This window comes from Oncorhynchus clarkii, chromosome 28 (assembly GCF_045791955.1).
Source record: "Oncorhynchus clarkii lewisi isolate Uvic-CL-2024 chromosome 28, UVic_Ocla_1.0, whole genome shotgun sequence".
NCBI lineage: Eukaryota > Metazoa > Chordata > Actinopteri > Salmoniformes > Salmonidae > Oncorhynchus > Oncorhynchus clarkii.
The window spans coordinates 35,926,783-35,944,683 of record NC_092174.1 but is presented as its reverse complement, the minus strand read 5'-3'; the positions used below and the strand labels follow the sequence as shown (position 1 = coordinate 35,944,683).

The following is a 17,901-nucleotide window of genomic DNA, read 5'->3' as shown; positions in this document are numbered from 1 at the left end:
CCACGGTCTTGGGGTCAGGTAGATTCCATTAGCTCGTTAGGCTACCATGGTCTTGGGGTCAGGTAGATTCCATTAGCTCGTTAGGCTACCATGGTCTTGGGGTCAGGTAGATTCCATTAGCTCGTTAGGCTACCATGGTCTTGGAGCCAGGTAGATTCCATTAGCTCGTTAGGCTACCATGGTCTTGGAGCCAGGTAGATTCCATTAGCTCCTTAGGCTAAAATGGTCTTGGGGTCAGGTACATTCCATTAGCTCGTTAGGCTACCATGGTCTTGGGGTCAAGTAGATTCCATTAGCTCGTTAGGCTACCATGGTCTTGGGGTCAGGTAGATTCCATTAGCTCATTAGGCTACCACGGTCCTGGGGTCAGGTAGATTCCATTAGCTCCTTAGGCTAAAATGGTCTTGGGGTCAGGTACATTCCATTAGCTCGTTAGGCTACCATGGTCTTGGGGTCAAGTAGATTCCATTAGCTCGTTAGGCTACCATGGTCTTGGAGTCAGGTAGATTCCATTAGCTCATTAGACTACCATGGTCTTGGGGTCAAGTAGATTCCATTAGCTCATTAGACTACCATGGTCTTGGGGTCAAGTAGATTTCATTAGCTCATTAGGCTCCCATGGTCTTGGGGTCAGGTAGATTCCATTAGCTCATTAGGCTCCCATGGTCTTGGGGTCAGGTAGATTTCATTAGCTCATTAGGCTCCCATGGTCTTGGGGTCAGGTAGATTTCATTAGCTCATTAGGCTCCCATGGTCTTGGGGTCAGGTAGATTTCATTAGCTCATTAGGCTCCCATGGTCTTGGGGTCAGGTAGATTTCATTAGCTCATTAGGCTACCATGGTCTTGGGGTCAGGTAGATTGTACTCTCTCAGTGCAACAACACATTTTCACACACAGACTCAGACATTGAGCAGGGAAGACAGCTGCATGTAGCCACAGAGATTCTACAGCGACCTTATCTGGACAGACCCATGTTTGACAACTGTCTTTGATTTATTTATTGTGGTTATGAAGACGGACAGAGGACTTTAGAGAGGACCCCAGTGGGATGAACCGTTCCACTTGACCTGTCACTGTGAAACTCCCAGCCACCACCAGACCCCCAAGGATGAATTAAAGGCTAGTATTATTCTGACAGAATCTTGTAGCTTACATCAGTGCTATTGGAATTCACCACTTCAAGGTCTGCAGCAGGGAACAGCACTGCTGGTTTCTCTTCTCTTCCTGGTTGTTAGCTGATGGTTCATGTCACTGATAGGACATTTTTCTGGTTGTTAGCTGATGGTTCATGTCACTGATAGGACATTTTTCTGGTTGTTAGCTGATGGTTCATGTCACTGATAGGACATTTTTCTGGTTGTTAGCTGATGGTTCATGTCACTGATAGGACATTTTTCTGGTTGTTAACTGATGGTTCATGTCACTGATAGGTCATTTTTCTGGTTGTTAACTGATGGTTCATGTCAGTGATAGGACATTTTTCTGGTTGTTAGCTGATGGTTCATGTCACTGATAGGACATTTTTCTGGTTGTTAGCTGATGGTTCATGTCACTGATAGGACATTTTTCTGGTTGTTAACTGATGGTTCATGTCACTGATAGGACATTTTTCTGGTTGTTAACTGATGGTTCATGTCAGTGATAGGACATTTTTCTGGTTGTTAGCTGATGGTTCATGTCACTGATAGGACATTTTTCTGGTTGTTAGCTGATGGTTCATGTCACTGATAGGACATTTTTCTGGTTGTTAGCTGATGGTTCATGTCAGTGATAGGAAAGAGCTTTCTCTCAGTCATCTGGTATTGTCTCAGGTCTGAATCATCAGCTCTTGAGTAGATGGGTAGGATGAAACCCAGCAGTGCTGTGGACCTCAAGGTACACATATGGATATTACCACTGCTGCTGCTGGGCACCATCAAGCATGTATTGCAACACCAGATGAGATCTGGTTTGATGAACAAAACATTTCTCTCTCTAGCTCCAGAAATAGCAACAGCCACACCATGCAAGGCATGCCTGTGATGTAATAGAAAAATGAAAAGCCCTCTCCACAAAGTCTCCTTGTCTATGACATCCTGAGCATTGTGTGTTTAGAAATGAATAACACGTCGAATGAAACCTCGACTACATGGATAAGCAGTGACTTAGTGGGCCATGCCGCTTAGAAGGAATTATCTGATGAATAATTATTTAGGTTTTGCGGAAACAATGACAACATAGCTGCCTATCTCGGAACTGGGCGTGATGAGGTGACGCGGCACGACAGGGAAATGTCACATTTTAGCCAACAGACGGCACGACCTGACGCGAACACCCCCCTAGGATTCCCTCACAACCGAGGGAGGCTCGTTCAACGCGGCAGCAGTGCGGCAGGGGCTATCCTTTTCTTGCTACACTGACCGCCCACGCATGAACTGGCATGGCACGCAACACACAGCTGCAACAATGTCTGTGAAAAACGGTGCTATAGATAGCTGCAGTATTAATCAGAAACACGTGTCTACATTTTTATATTTTAAATGTTCACGACAAGACATAGCCTACAGTAGCTCTCCAGTCTGTTGTCAGTGAGAATAATTGATAACTTACTTATAGCTGAATACATAAGCTTTTAGCCTACTATTCTGGTTACTTTATTCTGAACTGTGACTTTTGTTATAATTTTACTGCATTTCAAGCACACTTAGCAAAATGATCTTGTCCCACCATAGAAAGCAGATTGACACCCTTGAAAAAACACGTTGCTCTCTGTCATCAGAAAAACGTCTTTCACGTGAAGAAGGTGAGATATTTGGCTATAGGCTACGTCTTCCTATGTATCTCATTATCCCTATTTGAGCTACTCCAACATAATAGGTCATAGGGTTACTGGTCATTCAGCACTATGAGTGACAGCTGAGGTAATAAAAACAGATGAATGAATCACTGAATATGGATAGATGCTGGTATCCTACAATATAGAACATTCACATCAAATGAAATATACATTCCTATAAAATGTAACACTGTAATGGTATTATAATAATAATAATAATAATGTTGATGTCCTCTTACCTCCGACACAGAGCAGGGACATCTCTGACAGCAGCGCTGAGCGTCCCCGGCTGTCCTCTACCGGCCGGCTGGGTCTTCACTGCTTCGCTTGGCTACTCCTCAGTTACCTCCCGGTGTAGGCTACAGATGTACGTCTAAACATAAGCTAAATATTGCCATAGTGGACATAAAATCTATTCGAAGACATAATTACAAGGGAATCCGTGCGTTCTTCACGGATATGGCTATTTATTTTGCTGTTGAAAGGCTCCCCTCACTTTGCCGTCTCTCTCGCTGTCTCTGCATCCCTCAGCTCTCCTCCGCTCCTCTCGCGCGCACAGCCATCTTGTTTCAGCACCAGCGCGAGGACAGCTCCGCGCCGCGTGACGTCACGTTTAATGTGACGCGAACCAGCTGCAGCGGGGAGGCATAGGCTGGGGGCCACGATACATCTCTGATGATCACGGACCGAGTAGGGAGTCTCTCCTTCCGGTACTCAAAGAAGGGAGCAGGGGGGAAGAGGTGTGTGCTTGTCAGTACTGGACTGTATCACTGACGAGAATAACATGATTATTATTCTAGTGCTGCCCACTGCTTCCTGTAGTCCAGGGCGATTCAAATTCGTACCTCAAGGTCTACAGCACTGCTGGTTTTTAACCTTCCCTTCGAATCAGGGACTGACTCTAGCCAATGAGTCACGGCCAGACTTAGCACATCTGGCTCCCTGGGCAAGAACATTTCATTGTCATCTATATCTAACTCTGAGTTTTGATTCATCATTGACTACTTATCCTTATTGACTACATAAGGATATTAATTAAAAGTAAATTGGTATATTAACATTTCTATGTTACCGATTAGACTAGAAGAGTAGAATTAAAGGACAAAACAAACCCAAAAATGTGATTTTATGCTTTGTTAAATTACTATAGCTCTCCTTACCTGGTCCCACAGTAATTGTCCCTAATACCTGTCTTTACATGATAGCTGCAAGTGTAACAGTCATGCTTCTGTCCCTCCTCTACCTGGGCTCGAACAGTCACCCTCGAAGGATCGGTACCCATCGCTCCACAAAAGCCGCGGCCCTTGCAGAGCAAGGGGAACAACTACTTCAAGGTCTCAGAGCGAGTGACGTCACCGATTGAAACGCTATTAGCGCTAACTAGCTAGCCATTTCACACCGGTTACACAAGCACAGGCACTAGGCAGGTAAAGTGTAAACTCGAACACACAATGGCACATGCAGTGCCAGAAGGGGGAGCTATTTACAGTGCCTTCAGAAAGTATTCATACCCCTTGACTCATTCCACATGTTGTTTTATTACAGCCTGAATTCAATATGGATCAAGGAGATTTTTTTCTCTCACCCATCTACACACAATAACCCATATATATCTAATTTCCATAAGTTTTCTCACCCCTGAGTCGATACATGTTAGAACCACCTTTTGGCAGTGATTACAGCTGTGAGTCTTTCTTGGTAAGTCTCTAAGAGCTTTGCACACCTGATTGTACAATATTTTCACATTATTATTATCCAGTTAATACCTCTGACTGACATGTTAGTCAGCACACACAGGTCTATTAGTTATGCAGCAATAAATCATCTCAAACAGCAGTTGTTTGAGTTAACCTAACTGAACCTTTGTGATTATAGCACTGATGGCTAAGTATACTTTGTCTTCTGTGTCCTATACCTATGTTTGGATTATATGTTTGTGACAACACGTCTGTAGTGTGGGCCTTGTAGGGTCTTGTGTATCCAGATCCTGAGGCCACAAGTGAAGCAGAGAAAGCCACCTTCCTGACTGTGACACATAGATGAGACAGCGTTAACTAAAGTCAGTAGTAAAGACATGTGTTTTAAAGCTGAGCAGAATATCCAAATGAAGTCTAACTGCTGTGGATTGTGAATACTACTAAATATGTGTCAACAGAAATTACCTTAATTTTGTCTCCTCAGCTCCTCCACCTGGCTCTTTGCAACATTTGACTTTCATTGATTCAAGCTCAACTGCTTGTGCTGAAATATAGAATACACCAACCATAAAGGAAAAGGGGAGACCTAGTCAGTTGTACAACTGAATGCATTCAAATGAAATGTGTCTTCCGCATTTAACCCAACCCCTCTGAATCAGAGAGGTGCAAGAGGCTGCCTTAATCGACATCCACATCTTCAGTGCCCGGGGAACAATGGGTTAACTGCCTTGCTCAGGGGCAGAACAACATATTTTTACCTTGTCAGCTCGGGGCTTCGATGCAGCAACTTTTCGGTTACTGGCCCAACGCTCTGTCAAGACGCAAGTCTTGTGACATGTGAACCCCCCCTCTCCTGTTAGAGGGGGCAGTTTTATGACTTTACAACATCGTCATAAATTCCTGGCAGAGGCCCTCTTCTCCCTTGCCACATGCAGCATGGAGAGAGTGTCACAATAAGACAAAGGGACTCTACTGCCAAATACTTCTACCTCCCCGAATTGGAGAATTAAACATTATTCCTAATTTAGAGAATGTGGAAACGGTCGGTGGAGAAGCCAGCTACAACCCGATCTGTTTTGTTTCATGTTTGTGGCCTCATGAAAGACAACACAGTCACATTACTCTAACTCTGTTTATACAGGTTCCTCAGTTATGAGGCTTGCATCTGAATGTGGGATAAAATGTCTAACGAGTATAAGAATACATTGAAAAGATAACAATATGAGTTAGTCTTCTAAAATGAAAATCTTTGTTTTATGGTAACTTGTGCTCAGTCAGTAACCACGCCCAAGTGAATAGACATTGGAAATGATGAACCAACCCCTTTTACACTCTAGAATAAAAGCCCCGTGTCGAAAAGTCACCTCAGTTCCAAATATCGTGAGGACTTGTCTTCACGTTTAAAAAGGGCTAATGCTAATTTCAACTCTACAGGCCAGAAAATGTTTGAGCTTGCTCTACATGTGAAATGGTATGAACTCTGAACTATTGATCACTCAAAAATAAGTGAGTCCTAGATTACAGCCTAACAGACTGCAGCAGGAAAGGTAGCAAATGTAGTAAGAACATTGACTGACGCAGAAAACAACAACATCTCACTCCACAACGACCCGGAAGAATCTACAAAAGACAATGGCGACCTCGACTGGGAAAACCAGAGCCTCACACCACCAGCTCAACTATCAAAGCTAGCTTCACGTAAATACAATGTATTACCTTTCTCCGAACGAGCGATCGTTAGTGGCATACAGTTGAAGTTGGAAGTTTACATACACCTTAGCCAAATACATTTAAACTCAGTTTTTCACAATTACTGATATTTAATCCTAGTAAAGCTTCCCTGTATTAGATCAGTTAGGATCACCACTTAATTTTAAGAATGTGAAATGTCACAATAATAGTAGAGAGAATGATTTATTTCAGCTTTTATTTCTTTCATCACATTCCCAGTGGGTCAGAAGTTTACATACACTCAATTAGTGTCTGGTGGCATTGCCTTTAAATTGTTTATCTTGGGTCAAACGTTTCGGGTAGTCTTCCACAAGCTTCCCACATTAATAAGTTGGGTGAATGGCCCATTCCTCCTGACAGAGCTGGTGTAACTGAGTCAGGTTTGTAGGCCTCCTTGCTCTAACACGCTTTTTCAGTTCTGCCCACAAAATGTCTATGGGATTGAGGTCAGGGCTTTGTGATGGCCACTCCAATACCTTGACTTTGTTATCCTTAAGCCATGTTGTCACAACTTTGGAAGTATGCTTCGGGTCATTGTCCATTTGAAAGACCCCTTTGAGACCAAGCTGTAACTTCCTGACTGATGTCTTGAGATGTTGCTTCAATATATCCACCTAATTGTCCTGCCTCATGATGCCATCTATTTTGTGAAGTGCACCAGTCCCTCCTTCAGAAAAGCACCCCCACAACATGATGCTGTCACCACCGTGCTTCACGGTTGGGTTGGTGTTCTTCGGCTTGCAAGCCTCCCCTTTCTCCTCCAAACATAACAATGGTCATTATGGCCAAACAGTTCTATTTCTGTTTCATCGGACCACAGGACATTTCTCCAAAAAGTACGATCTTTGTCCCATGTGCAGTTGCAAACCGTAGTCTGGCTTTTTTATGGCAGTTTTGGAGCAGGGGCTTCTTCCTTGCTGAGTGGCCTTTCAGGTTATGTCTTGATAGGACTCGTTTTACTGTGGATATAGATACTTTGTACCTGTTTCCTCCAGCATCTTCACAAGGTCCTTTGCTGTTGTTCTGGGATTGATTTGCACTTTTCGCACCAAAGTACATCCATCTCTAGGAGACAGAATGCGTCTCCTTCCTGTATGATGGCTGCGTGGTCCCATGGTGTTTATACTTGCATACTATTGTTTGTACAGATGAACGTGGTACCTTCAGGCATTTGGAAATTGCTCCCAAGGATGAACCAGATTTGTGGAGGTCTACCATTTTTTTCTGAAGTCGACTGATTTCTTTTGATTTTCCATTGATGTCAAGCAAAGAGGCACTGAGTTTGAAGGTAGGCCTTGAAATACATCCACAGTTACACCTCCAATTGACTCCAATTATGTCAATTAGCCTATCATAAACTTCTCAAGCCATGACATCATTTTCTGGAATTTTCAATGCTGTTTACAGGCACAGTCAACCATTTCTGACCAACTAGAATTGTGATACAGTGAATTATAAGTGAAATAATCTGTCTGTACACAATTGTTGGAAAAATGACTTGTGTCATGCACAAAGTAGATGCCTTAACCGACTTGCCAAAACTATAGTTTGTTAACAAGAAATTTGTGGAGTGGTTGAAAAATGAGTTTTAATGATTACAACCTAAGTGTCTGTAAACTTCTGACTTCAACTGTATGTGAGAATGCTGTTTATTGACTGCAGCTCAGCGTTCAACACCATTGTGCCCACAAAGCTCCTCACTAAGCTAAGAACCCTGGGACTGAACACCTCCCTCCACAACTGGATCCTGGACTTCCTGACCTGGTGGACTTCCTGACCTGGTGGTGAGGGTAGATAACATCCTCTCAACAGGGGGGGGGGGCTCTCAGGGATGTGTACTTAGTCCCCTCCTGTATTCCCTGTTCACCCGTGACTGCGTGGCTGCGCTCGACTCCAACACCATAATTAAGTTTGCCGATGACACAACGGTGGTAAGACTGATCATAGATGACGATGAGATAGCCTATAGGGAGGAGGTCAGAGACCTGGCAGTGTGGTGCCAGGACAAGAACCTCTTCCTCAACGTGAGCAAGACAAAGGTGCTGATTGTGGACTGGAGTCTGTTGAGAGCTTCAAGTCCCTTGATGTCCCCATCACTAAGAATCTATCATGGTCCATTCCAAACACACCAACAAAGTTCTGAAGAGGGCACGACAACGCCTATTCCCCCTCAGGAGTTGGCATGGGACCTCATATCCTCAAAATGTTATACAGCTGCACCATAGAGAGCATCACTGGTTGCATCACCGCTTGGTAGAGCAAGGCGCTACATAGGGTAGTGCTTCCTGCCATCCAGGACCTCTATACCAGGCAGTATCAGAGGAAAGCCCTGTTCTCTCTGCTACCACACCACAAGCGGTACCGGAGCGCCAAGTCTGGGACCAAAAGGCTCCTTAACAGCTTCTACCCCAACCATAAGACTGCTGAACAGTTAGTCAAACGGCTACCAGGACAATTTACATTGACCCCCTGATTTTATTTTTATGTATTATTATTTTTTGCACTGACTCTCTTGCACACTCGATGTACACTCACTGGACTAACCACACACACACATACTACACTGACACTCCAACACACACACACACACACACACACACACACACACACACACACACTGCTGCTACTCCGTTTATTATCTATCCAGATTGCCTAGCCACTTTACCCCTACCGACATGAACATATTACCACAATTACGTCAACTAACCCGTACCCCTGCACACTGACTCAGTACAAGAACCCCTTGTATGTAGTCTCGTTATTAATATTATTCATTGTGTCAGTATCTTTCCTTTAGTTTATTTAGCAAATTTGTCTTACCTACTTTTTGAACGATTCACGTGCAGGAGCCAGCGATATGTGCACAAGATGTTTATAGTATCCACATCCTGTCTAGGGTCCTTCTCTTGTTGTTAAAGCAATAGAGTTTGTGTTTAACACTGAAATGTTTTGCATATTTGTTGTTTGTTTTTGTAAATAGGTCTTTGCCGACAACAGTTGCCCATCTCAACCCAACTCTGAACAGCAATGTTACCGGGTTTGGATTTTGTATAAAGTGTATAAACAATATGTTAAAGAATATGAAAACATATTGTATCTCAATCCCTGCACCATATTGTCTTCTGTGCAGTAGCCCTTTACTGCAGTCAATTACCAAAAGTGCCCTCTTTGGCTTCTTGGGTGGAATGTTATTCATATTTTTCATAATTTCACAAATAATAACAATTCTTTTTTTTAAATGGACAAAAATGGTTTCTGTGTCAAACAGTTTTGTTATATTTCAGTCTTTTGTGGTGTAAAGTCTTATATTGGGATGCAAACTCAAAATTGAATACATTTAAACTATATCTGGTACAGGTATCTTGTTTTTGTTTAAGCCCATAACCATGTGTGTGAGGTGTATACTTTTGTTTGAAAGTATATTTGTTTTAGATTACCAATAATCACTCTGTGTGACCCTGATTATCCCACTGCAGTAAAAGTTGAAGTTAATAATTGGTGTTTTATTACTGTAGTATATCTGATGCCAGTTGAAATGTAAATCTTTTCTCTACATGTTGTAAACAAATCTGACCTAAGGGCCTATGGTACTTTAGTAGTAGAAAAATACATGTGGACTTGATATCACCTGGTAATGGTTAAACAGGTGAGGGTATATAAAGGAGAGAATTACGACACAAACATTACACTCTGCAAGAAGAGAAAAGAGTCATTCAGCTTGAGAATGAAGACTACTGTGGTTCTGCTGACGTTGTTGTGCTGCTGTGTGTCTGGGGCACAGGTTCAGAGAGACACTGAAGATGGAGGCGGTAGGAATGAGCTAAAGATACAAAACCAGGGATATTTTACTGAAGCCTCATCCTGCTCTCAACAAACCTGCCAGCCTGACACCCATTCTGTTCTGAAAGACATGGCCGATCACTCCTTCTGGCATTGACACAGGTCTTTCTGAGACTGATGTGTTCCTAATAGGACACTGTATACAATAACAGAATTTTAAAAATGTCTCATATTTTGATATTCAGTGCCCTTAAACTCCTGTATTTCAGTCCAAGCAGTGGAGCTAGTTGCTGTGAAAACCAGCACAAATGTTACTGAGAATGTGATAACATGCGTCTTGGTGAGAGGTGTAGGAGTCAGGCGCAGGAGAGCAGGGATGTCTGAGGAGCGTGTTTAATAATAGTCCAGCAATGCAAATGGCACAGAACAAAAATCCCAAAACTACGCTCTCGAATAATCGTGCAAACACACGGAGGAGGAACTAACACAGTTCCGACACTTTACATACACGTGCGTAAATGCGAAAAAACAACAAACATCAAATACCATCGAACGCAATACACACAAGTCTAATCCTGCACGAATTACGGCAGGTAACAGCTGCCCTATATACCCACAGAAATCAAAGCAATTGAAAACCAGGTGTGAAAAGGAACACAGACAAAACAACCAGAAAAAGAAAAAGGGATCGGTAGTGGCTAGTAGACCGGCGACGCCGAGCGCCGAGCACCGCCCGAACAGGGAGAGGAGTTACCCTCGGTAGAAGTCGTGACAGAGAAGCGGGTAGAAGAACTGAAGAGAGAAATTTAAGGCAATATGAGGGACAAATGAGGGGGAAAAGTTTGCATTGAGAACATAGTTGGTAAGTAAACTATGAACATACAAGACCCAGAAATGTACTGTAATGTGTAAAATATGTACATTTTACCTACACTGAAAAAAAAAAAAATCTAGATGTTTCAACTAATTATTATTAAGTAACTGGTTCCACTGCCTTTTTTAAATGTTTATTCTACTTTTCGGTCCAAGTGTTACCTGGACAAACCAAAAGAAGTATGTACAACTGGTTACACACAGTACTTTTAACAAGCAATGTTTTCAACTTACATATTTGACACACGTTGACATACATCGTGTAAGTTCATTCATACAGTAATTATTATTCAACATGTCCTCACCAGGGACTTGAACATACAACCTCTTGGTTCATGACATTCTGATCTTCCTGCTACTCCATCATGTCTGTCGTTTGTCAGTATATCTATTCTCTCGTCATTGATTAGATTAACTTATTTCAGCAATTTGAGATTTTTCTGTATATTTGTTTAATGTTGGTGGGTGGAGCATATTACTCTGTTTTAATGTAACTCCTTAATCACTATGATAAATAACATTGCTTGTCTTGAATATTCTTTTAACAGAGCTGAGAGTTACTTTGATGTGCAAAGTGTAGCAACACAGGTGAAATCAGTCATTGACACAGATATGGTGAATGTGGCAGGAAGATTGGAATGCCATGAAACAAGAGGTTGTGAGTTTGAATCCTAGGTGTGGACATTCAGTGAATTGAATTACTGCATACATTAACAAGCACAATATAATCATGAACATATGAGACAATTTATCCAAACAATTTTAAGTTGACCATTTTTGCCTACATTATCTCAAGTTTGGGCCTAAAATATCAAGTGTCAGTGTGCAGCGGGTAGGACGGAGTCAGGCGCAGGGCGCAGGACACAGAACTGAGTAAAAACCTACTTTACTCGAAACAATCACAAACTAATTCCATACAGGGAATATTATTCCAGCTCGACACAAAAGGGCGACCACTTAACAAAGACCAAACACGCCCAAAACCATGTGGGAACCAGAGGGGTAAATAGGGAATAAATTATAACGTAATGGAAAACAGGTGTGTACAATCAATACAAAACAAATGAAAAAAGAAATGTAGATCGGTGTCGGCTAGAAAGCCGGTGACGGCGACTGCCGAACGCCGCCCGAACAAGGAGAGGCACCAACTTCGGCGGAAGTTGTGACAGTACTCCCCCCTTGACGGGCGGCTCCAGCAGCGCACTGACACTGGCCTCGGGGACAACCCAGAGGACAAGGCGCAGGGTGATCCGGGTGGAGACAGTGAAATTCCTGCAGTAAGGAAGGGTCCAGGATGTCCTCCACCGGCACCCAGCATCTCTCCTCTGGACCGTACCCCTCCCCCTCCACGAGGTACTGAAGACCCCTCGCCTGACGCCTTGAGTCCATGATGGCTCGCACAGTATACGCCGGGGCCCCCTCAATGTCCAGAGGGGGCGGAGGAACCTCCCGCACCTCAGACTGCTGGAGCAGACCAGCCACCAACGGCCTGAGAAGAGACACATGGAACGAGGGGTTTATACGGTAATCAGGGGGAGCTGTAACCTATAACACACCTCGTTCAGTCTCCTCAGGACTTTAAATGGCCCCACAAACCGCATACCCAGCTTCCGGCACAGCAGAGGAAGGGGCAGGTTTCGGGTCGAGAGCCAGACCCGGTCCCCTGGTGCATACACCGGGGCCTCACTGCGGTGGCGGTCGGCGCTCGCCTTCTGCCGCCTGATGGTCCTTTTGCAGGTGCACATGTGCAGCGGCCCATGTCTCCTCCAAGCGCCGAAACCATTCATCCACTGCAGGTGCCTCGATCTGGCTCTGATGCCACGGTGCCAGGACCGACTGATAACCTAGTACACACTGAAAAGGAGATTAGTGGTTAGTGGAGGAGTGGCGGAGGGAGTTTTTGGCCATCTCCGCCCAGGGGATGAAAGCCGCCGACTCCCCCGGCCGGTCCTGGCAATAGGTCCGCAGAAACCTACCCACATCCTGGTTAACTCTCTCCACCTGCCCGTTACTCTCGGGGTGAAAACCTGAGGTGAGGCTGGCCGAGACCCCCAGGCGTTCCATAAACGCCCCAGACCCTAGATGTGAACTGGGGACCCCGATCAGAAACTATATCCTCAGGCACCCCGTAGTGCCGGAAGACGTGGGTGAACAGGGCCTTCTCAGTCTGTAGAGCCGTAGGGAGATGGAATGGAAGGAGACGACAGGACTTAGAAAACCGTTGCACAACGAACAGGATCGTGGTGTTTCCCTGTGACGAAGGAAGATCCGTCACGAAATCAAATCAAATGTATTTATATAGCCCTTCTTACATCAGCTGATATCTCAAAATGCTGTACAGAAACCCAGCCTAAAACCCCAAACAGCAAGCAGGTGTAGAAGAAGCACGGTGACTAGGAAAAACTCCCTAGAAAGGCCAGAACCTAGGAAGAAACCTAGAGAGGAAGCAGGCTATGAGGGGTGGCCAGTCCTCTTCTGGCTGTGCCGGGTGGAGATTATAACAGAACATGGCCAAGATGTTCAAATGTTCATAAATGATCAGCATGGTCAAATAATAATAATCACAGTAGCTGTCGATGGTGCAGCAAGTCAGCACCTCAGGAGTAAATGTCAGTTGGCTTTTCATAGCCGATCATTCAGAGTATCTCTACCGCTCCTGCTGTCTCTAGAGAGTTGAACACAGCAGGTCTGGGACTGGTAGCACGTCCGTCCGGTGAACAGGTCAGGGTTCCATAGCCGCAGGCAGATCAGTTGAAACTGGAGCAGCAGCACGGCCAGTTGGACTGGGGACAGCAAGGAGTCATCATGCCAGGTAGTCCTGAGGCATGGTCCTAGGGCTCAGAGAGAGAGAAAGAAAGGGAGAAAGAGAGAATTAGAGAGAGCATACTTAGATTCACACAGGACACCAGATAAGACAGGAGAAGTACTCCAGATATAAACTGACCCTATCCCCCCCGACACAAACTACTGCAGCATAAATACTGGAGGCTGAGACAGAAGGGGTCAGGAGACACTGTGGCCCCATCCGATGATACCCCCGGACAGGGCCAAACAGGAAGGATATAACCCCACCCACTTTGCCAAGCACAGCCCCCACACAACTAGAGGGATATCTTCAGCCACCAACTTACCATCCTGAGACAAGGCCGAGTATAGCCCACAAAGATCTCCGCCACGGCACAACCCATGGGGGGGCGCCAACCCAGACAGGAAGATCACGTCAGTGACTCAACCCACTCAAGTGACGCACCTGTCATGACGTTGGCCTGGGTAGTAGGTTTATGACAGTCATAAATACCTCTTTCCCACCCTTTTCCTCTCTCTACCCTACTGATGTTATATTTGCAAACCCCTTTGGTTAACATTGAGATTCTGGGAACATCAGAAGGTGGGGAGAAATGAACTATATTCTGGTAATCCGACCAATTGAACATATGCGGTGGTACTTAATGAATATGATGTCAGTTCGGTTGTCATCTGAGACATTCTCATCAATGATAAGATGACATAAACTCTACAGTGGAAAGTCTACACATCAGAGTTATCGGATTCACATGGAATTGTTGTTCAATTTAAATGTTTGAATATGAAATTATTCGTGATGGGATGAAATGTGATTTTAGCTTCTAAAATGTGAGATTTTAGTTTTCATAAGGTCTGCTCAATCAGTGGCCCGCCCCTGTGAAGGGACATGGGCTATACAACTTTTCAAACACGCCCTCCTCTCCCTTCCTATATAAGCCCTTGGCGACAATATAACCTCCTGTTCCGAGGATGTGGGGACGACGGTCCTATGTCAGAATGGTTCAGATAATAACTACAGAACGAAGCCAACATCAGCTTGAGCTTTGGTTGCGAATGGTATGAACTTTGAACTCTTATTCACTACAGAAGTGATACCTCCTAGCCGTTGAGTTAGCAACAGCCGCTGCAAACGAGAGTTAGGAAGGAACAGACAGAGTATACCGTCTATCAAACAATGACGTTACTACAATTGACAACCAGAGACATTCTTCAAAGGACCAAGGACTCTGTTGGACAACACGGCCTTCCATCTACCACCAACCTACCGAAGCGCAGCTCAAAGTAAATATCTATTGCATTTTCCTTTTCCAAATGGGCGGTAATTTAGAATGCATAAGATACTGTATTTACGATAGCACAGCTTCGTCCTTTGTTCCTCAGTCTTCCCACTCCTTCACTCAAACCCAGCCCCTTTTCTTTTGTGTAACAAGCTGTCATATCTGTTCCACCCGCTAGGGATGTTTTCCTTTATGATGTAATTTGTAATCAAGTTATGATTTAATTATGTATATGTGTAATTCTGTGTGATTAGTTAGGTATTTAGTAAATAAATAAACCCACTTTTGTATTGCTGATTCAACTTGTTAGCCAGAGTTCGTGCAGATAACCAAGAATGTACAACTTTCAGATGAAACTGAATTAAGATGACGATTAATATTGACTGCTATTGATGTAAAATATTACTAGGTCTTTAAGAGTTTATTCGGAAGATAACAGCTCTATAAATATTATTTAGTGGTGCCCGACTCTCTAGTTAATTACATTTACATGATTAGCTCAATCAGGTAATATTAATTACGGATAAATTATTTTATAGAATAGCATGTCATATCACTTAATCCGGCATAGCCAAAGACACGACACACCCCTCCTAGGGACGGCATGAAAGAGCACCAGTAAGCCAGTGACTCCGCCCCTGTAATAGGGTTAGAGGCAGAGAATCCCAGTGGAGAGAGGGGAACCGGCCAGGCAGAGACAGCAAGGGCATTTCGTTGCTCCAGAGCCTTTCCGTTCACCTTCACACTCCTGGGCCAGACTACACTCAATCATATGACCCACTGAAGAGATGAGTCTTCAATAAAGACTTAAAGGTTGAGACCGAATCTGCGTCTCTCACATGGGTAGGCAGACCATTCCATAAAAATGGAGCTTTATAGGAGAAAGCCCTGCCTCCAGCTGTTTGCTTAGAAATTATAGGGACAATTAGGAGGCCTGCATCTTGTGACCATAGCGTACGTGTAGGTATGTATGGCAGGACCAAATCAGAGAGATAGGTAGGAGCAAGCCCATGTAATGCTTTGTAGGCTAGAAGTAAAACCTTGAAATTAGCCCTTGTCTTAACAGGAACCTAGCAGGAAGGGAGGCTAGCACTGGAGTAATATGATCACATTTTTTGGTTCTAGTCAGGATTCTAGTAGTTGTATTTAGCACTAACTGAAGTTTATTTAGTGCTTTATCCGGGTAGCCAGAAAGTAGAGCATTGCAGTAGTCTAACCTAGAAGTAACAAAAGCATGGATTAATTTTTCTGCATCAGAAAAAAGTTTCTGATTTTTGCAATGTTACATAGATGGAAAAAAAGCTGTCCTTGAAACAGTCTTGATATGTTTGTCAAAAGAGAGATCAGGGTCCAGAGTAACGCCGAGGTCCTTCACAGTTTTATTTCAGACGACTGTACAACCATCAAGATTAATTGTCAGATTCAACAGAAGATCTCTTTGTTTCTTGGGACCTAGAACAAGCATCTCTGTTTTGTTTGAGTTTAAAAGTAGAAAGTTTGCAGCCATCCACTACCTTATGTCTGAAACACAGGCTTCTAGCGAGGGCAATTTTGGGGCTTCACCATGTTTCATTGAAATGTACAGCTGTGTGTCATCCGCATAGCAGTGAAAGTTAACATTATATTTTCGAATGACATCCACAAGAGGTAAAATATATAGTGAAAACAATAGTGGTCATAAAACGGAACCTTGAGGAACACCGAAATTTACAGTTGATTTGTCAGAGGACAAACCATTCACAGAGACAAACTGATATCTTTCCGACAGATAAGCACTAAACCAGGCCAGAACTTGTCCATGTAGACCAATTTGGGTTTCCAATCTCTCCAAAAGAATGTGGTGATCGATGGTATCAAAAGCAGCACTAAGGTCTAGGAGCACGAGGACAGATGCAGAGCCTCGGTCTGATGCCATTAAAAGATAATTTACCACCAGTGCAGTCTCAGTGCTATGATGGGGTCTAAAACCAGACTGAAGCATTTCGTATGCATTGTTTGTCTTCAGGAAGGCAGTGAGTTGCTGCTCAACAGCTTTTTCAAAAATGTTTGAGAGGAATGGAAGATTTGATATATGCCGATAGTTTTTTATATTTTCTGGGTCAAGGTTTGGCTTTTTCAAGAAAGGCTTTATTACTGCCACTTTTAGTGAGTTTGGTACACATCCGGTGGATATGTTCAACAAGCACAGGAAGCAGCTCTTTCAGTAGTTTAGTTGGAATAGGGTCCAGTATGCAGCTTGAAGGTTTAGAGGCCATGATTATTTTCATCATTGTGTCAATAGATATAGTACTAAAACACTTGAGTGTCTCTCTTAATCCTAGGCCCTAGCAGAGTTGTGCAGACTCAGGACAACTGAGCTTTGGAGGAATACGCAGATTTAAAGGGGAGTCTGTAATTTGCTTTCTAATGATCAATATCTTTTCCTCAAAGAAGTTCATGAATTTATTACTGCTGAAGTGAAAGCCATCCTCACTTGGGGAATGCTGCTTTTTAGTTAGCTTTGCGACAGTATCAAAAATAAATGTCGGATTGTTCCTATTTTTCCAATTTAACTGAGGAAAATAAGATGATCGAGCAGCCGTGAGGGCTCTTCGATACTGCACGGTACTGTCTTTCCAAGCTAGTCGGAAGACTTCCAGTTTGGTGTGGCGCCATTTCCGTTCCAATTTTCTGGAAGCTTGCTTCAGAGCTCGGGTATTTTCTGTGTACCAGGGAGCTAGTTTCTTATGACAAATGTTTTTAGTTTCTAGGGGTGCAACTGCATCTAGGGTATTGCGCAAGGTTAAATTGAGTTCCTCAGTTAGGTGGTTAACTGATTTTTGTCCTCTGACGTCCTGGGTAGGCAGAGTGAGTCTGGAAGGGCATCAAGGAATCTTTGTTGTCTGAGAATTTATAGCACGACTTTTGATGCTCCTTGGTTGG

At 43.7% G+C, this 17,901-nt stretch overlaps 1 protein-coding gene across 1 annotated transcript in view; it reads right to left on the bottom strand.

Moving 5' to 3' along the window:
* LOC139386772 (protein unc-13 homolog A-like) overlaps positions 1 to 12,642 on the bottom strand; it is a 115,701-nt gene extending 103,059 nt beyond the window's left edge. Inside the window, exons 1-2 of the mRNA XM_071132583.1 lie at positions 12,494 to 12,642; positions 12,106 to 12,386 (exon numbers count right to left, since the gene is read on the bottom strand). Coding sequence (XP_070988684.1) covers positions 12,106 to 12,386; positions 12,494 to 12,642 — 430 coding nt within the window. The remainder of the gene's footprint in view (positions 1 to 12,105; positions 12,387 to 12,493) is intronic.
* Between the last annotated feature and the right edge of the window lie 5,259 nt (positions 12,643 to 17,901).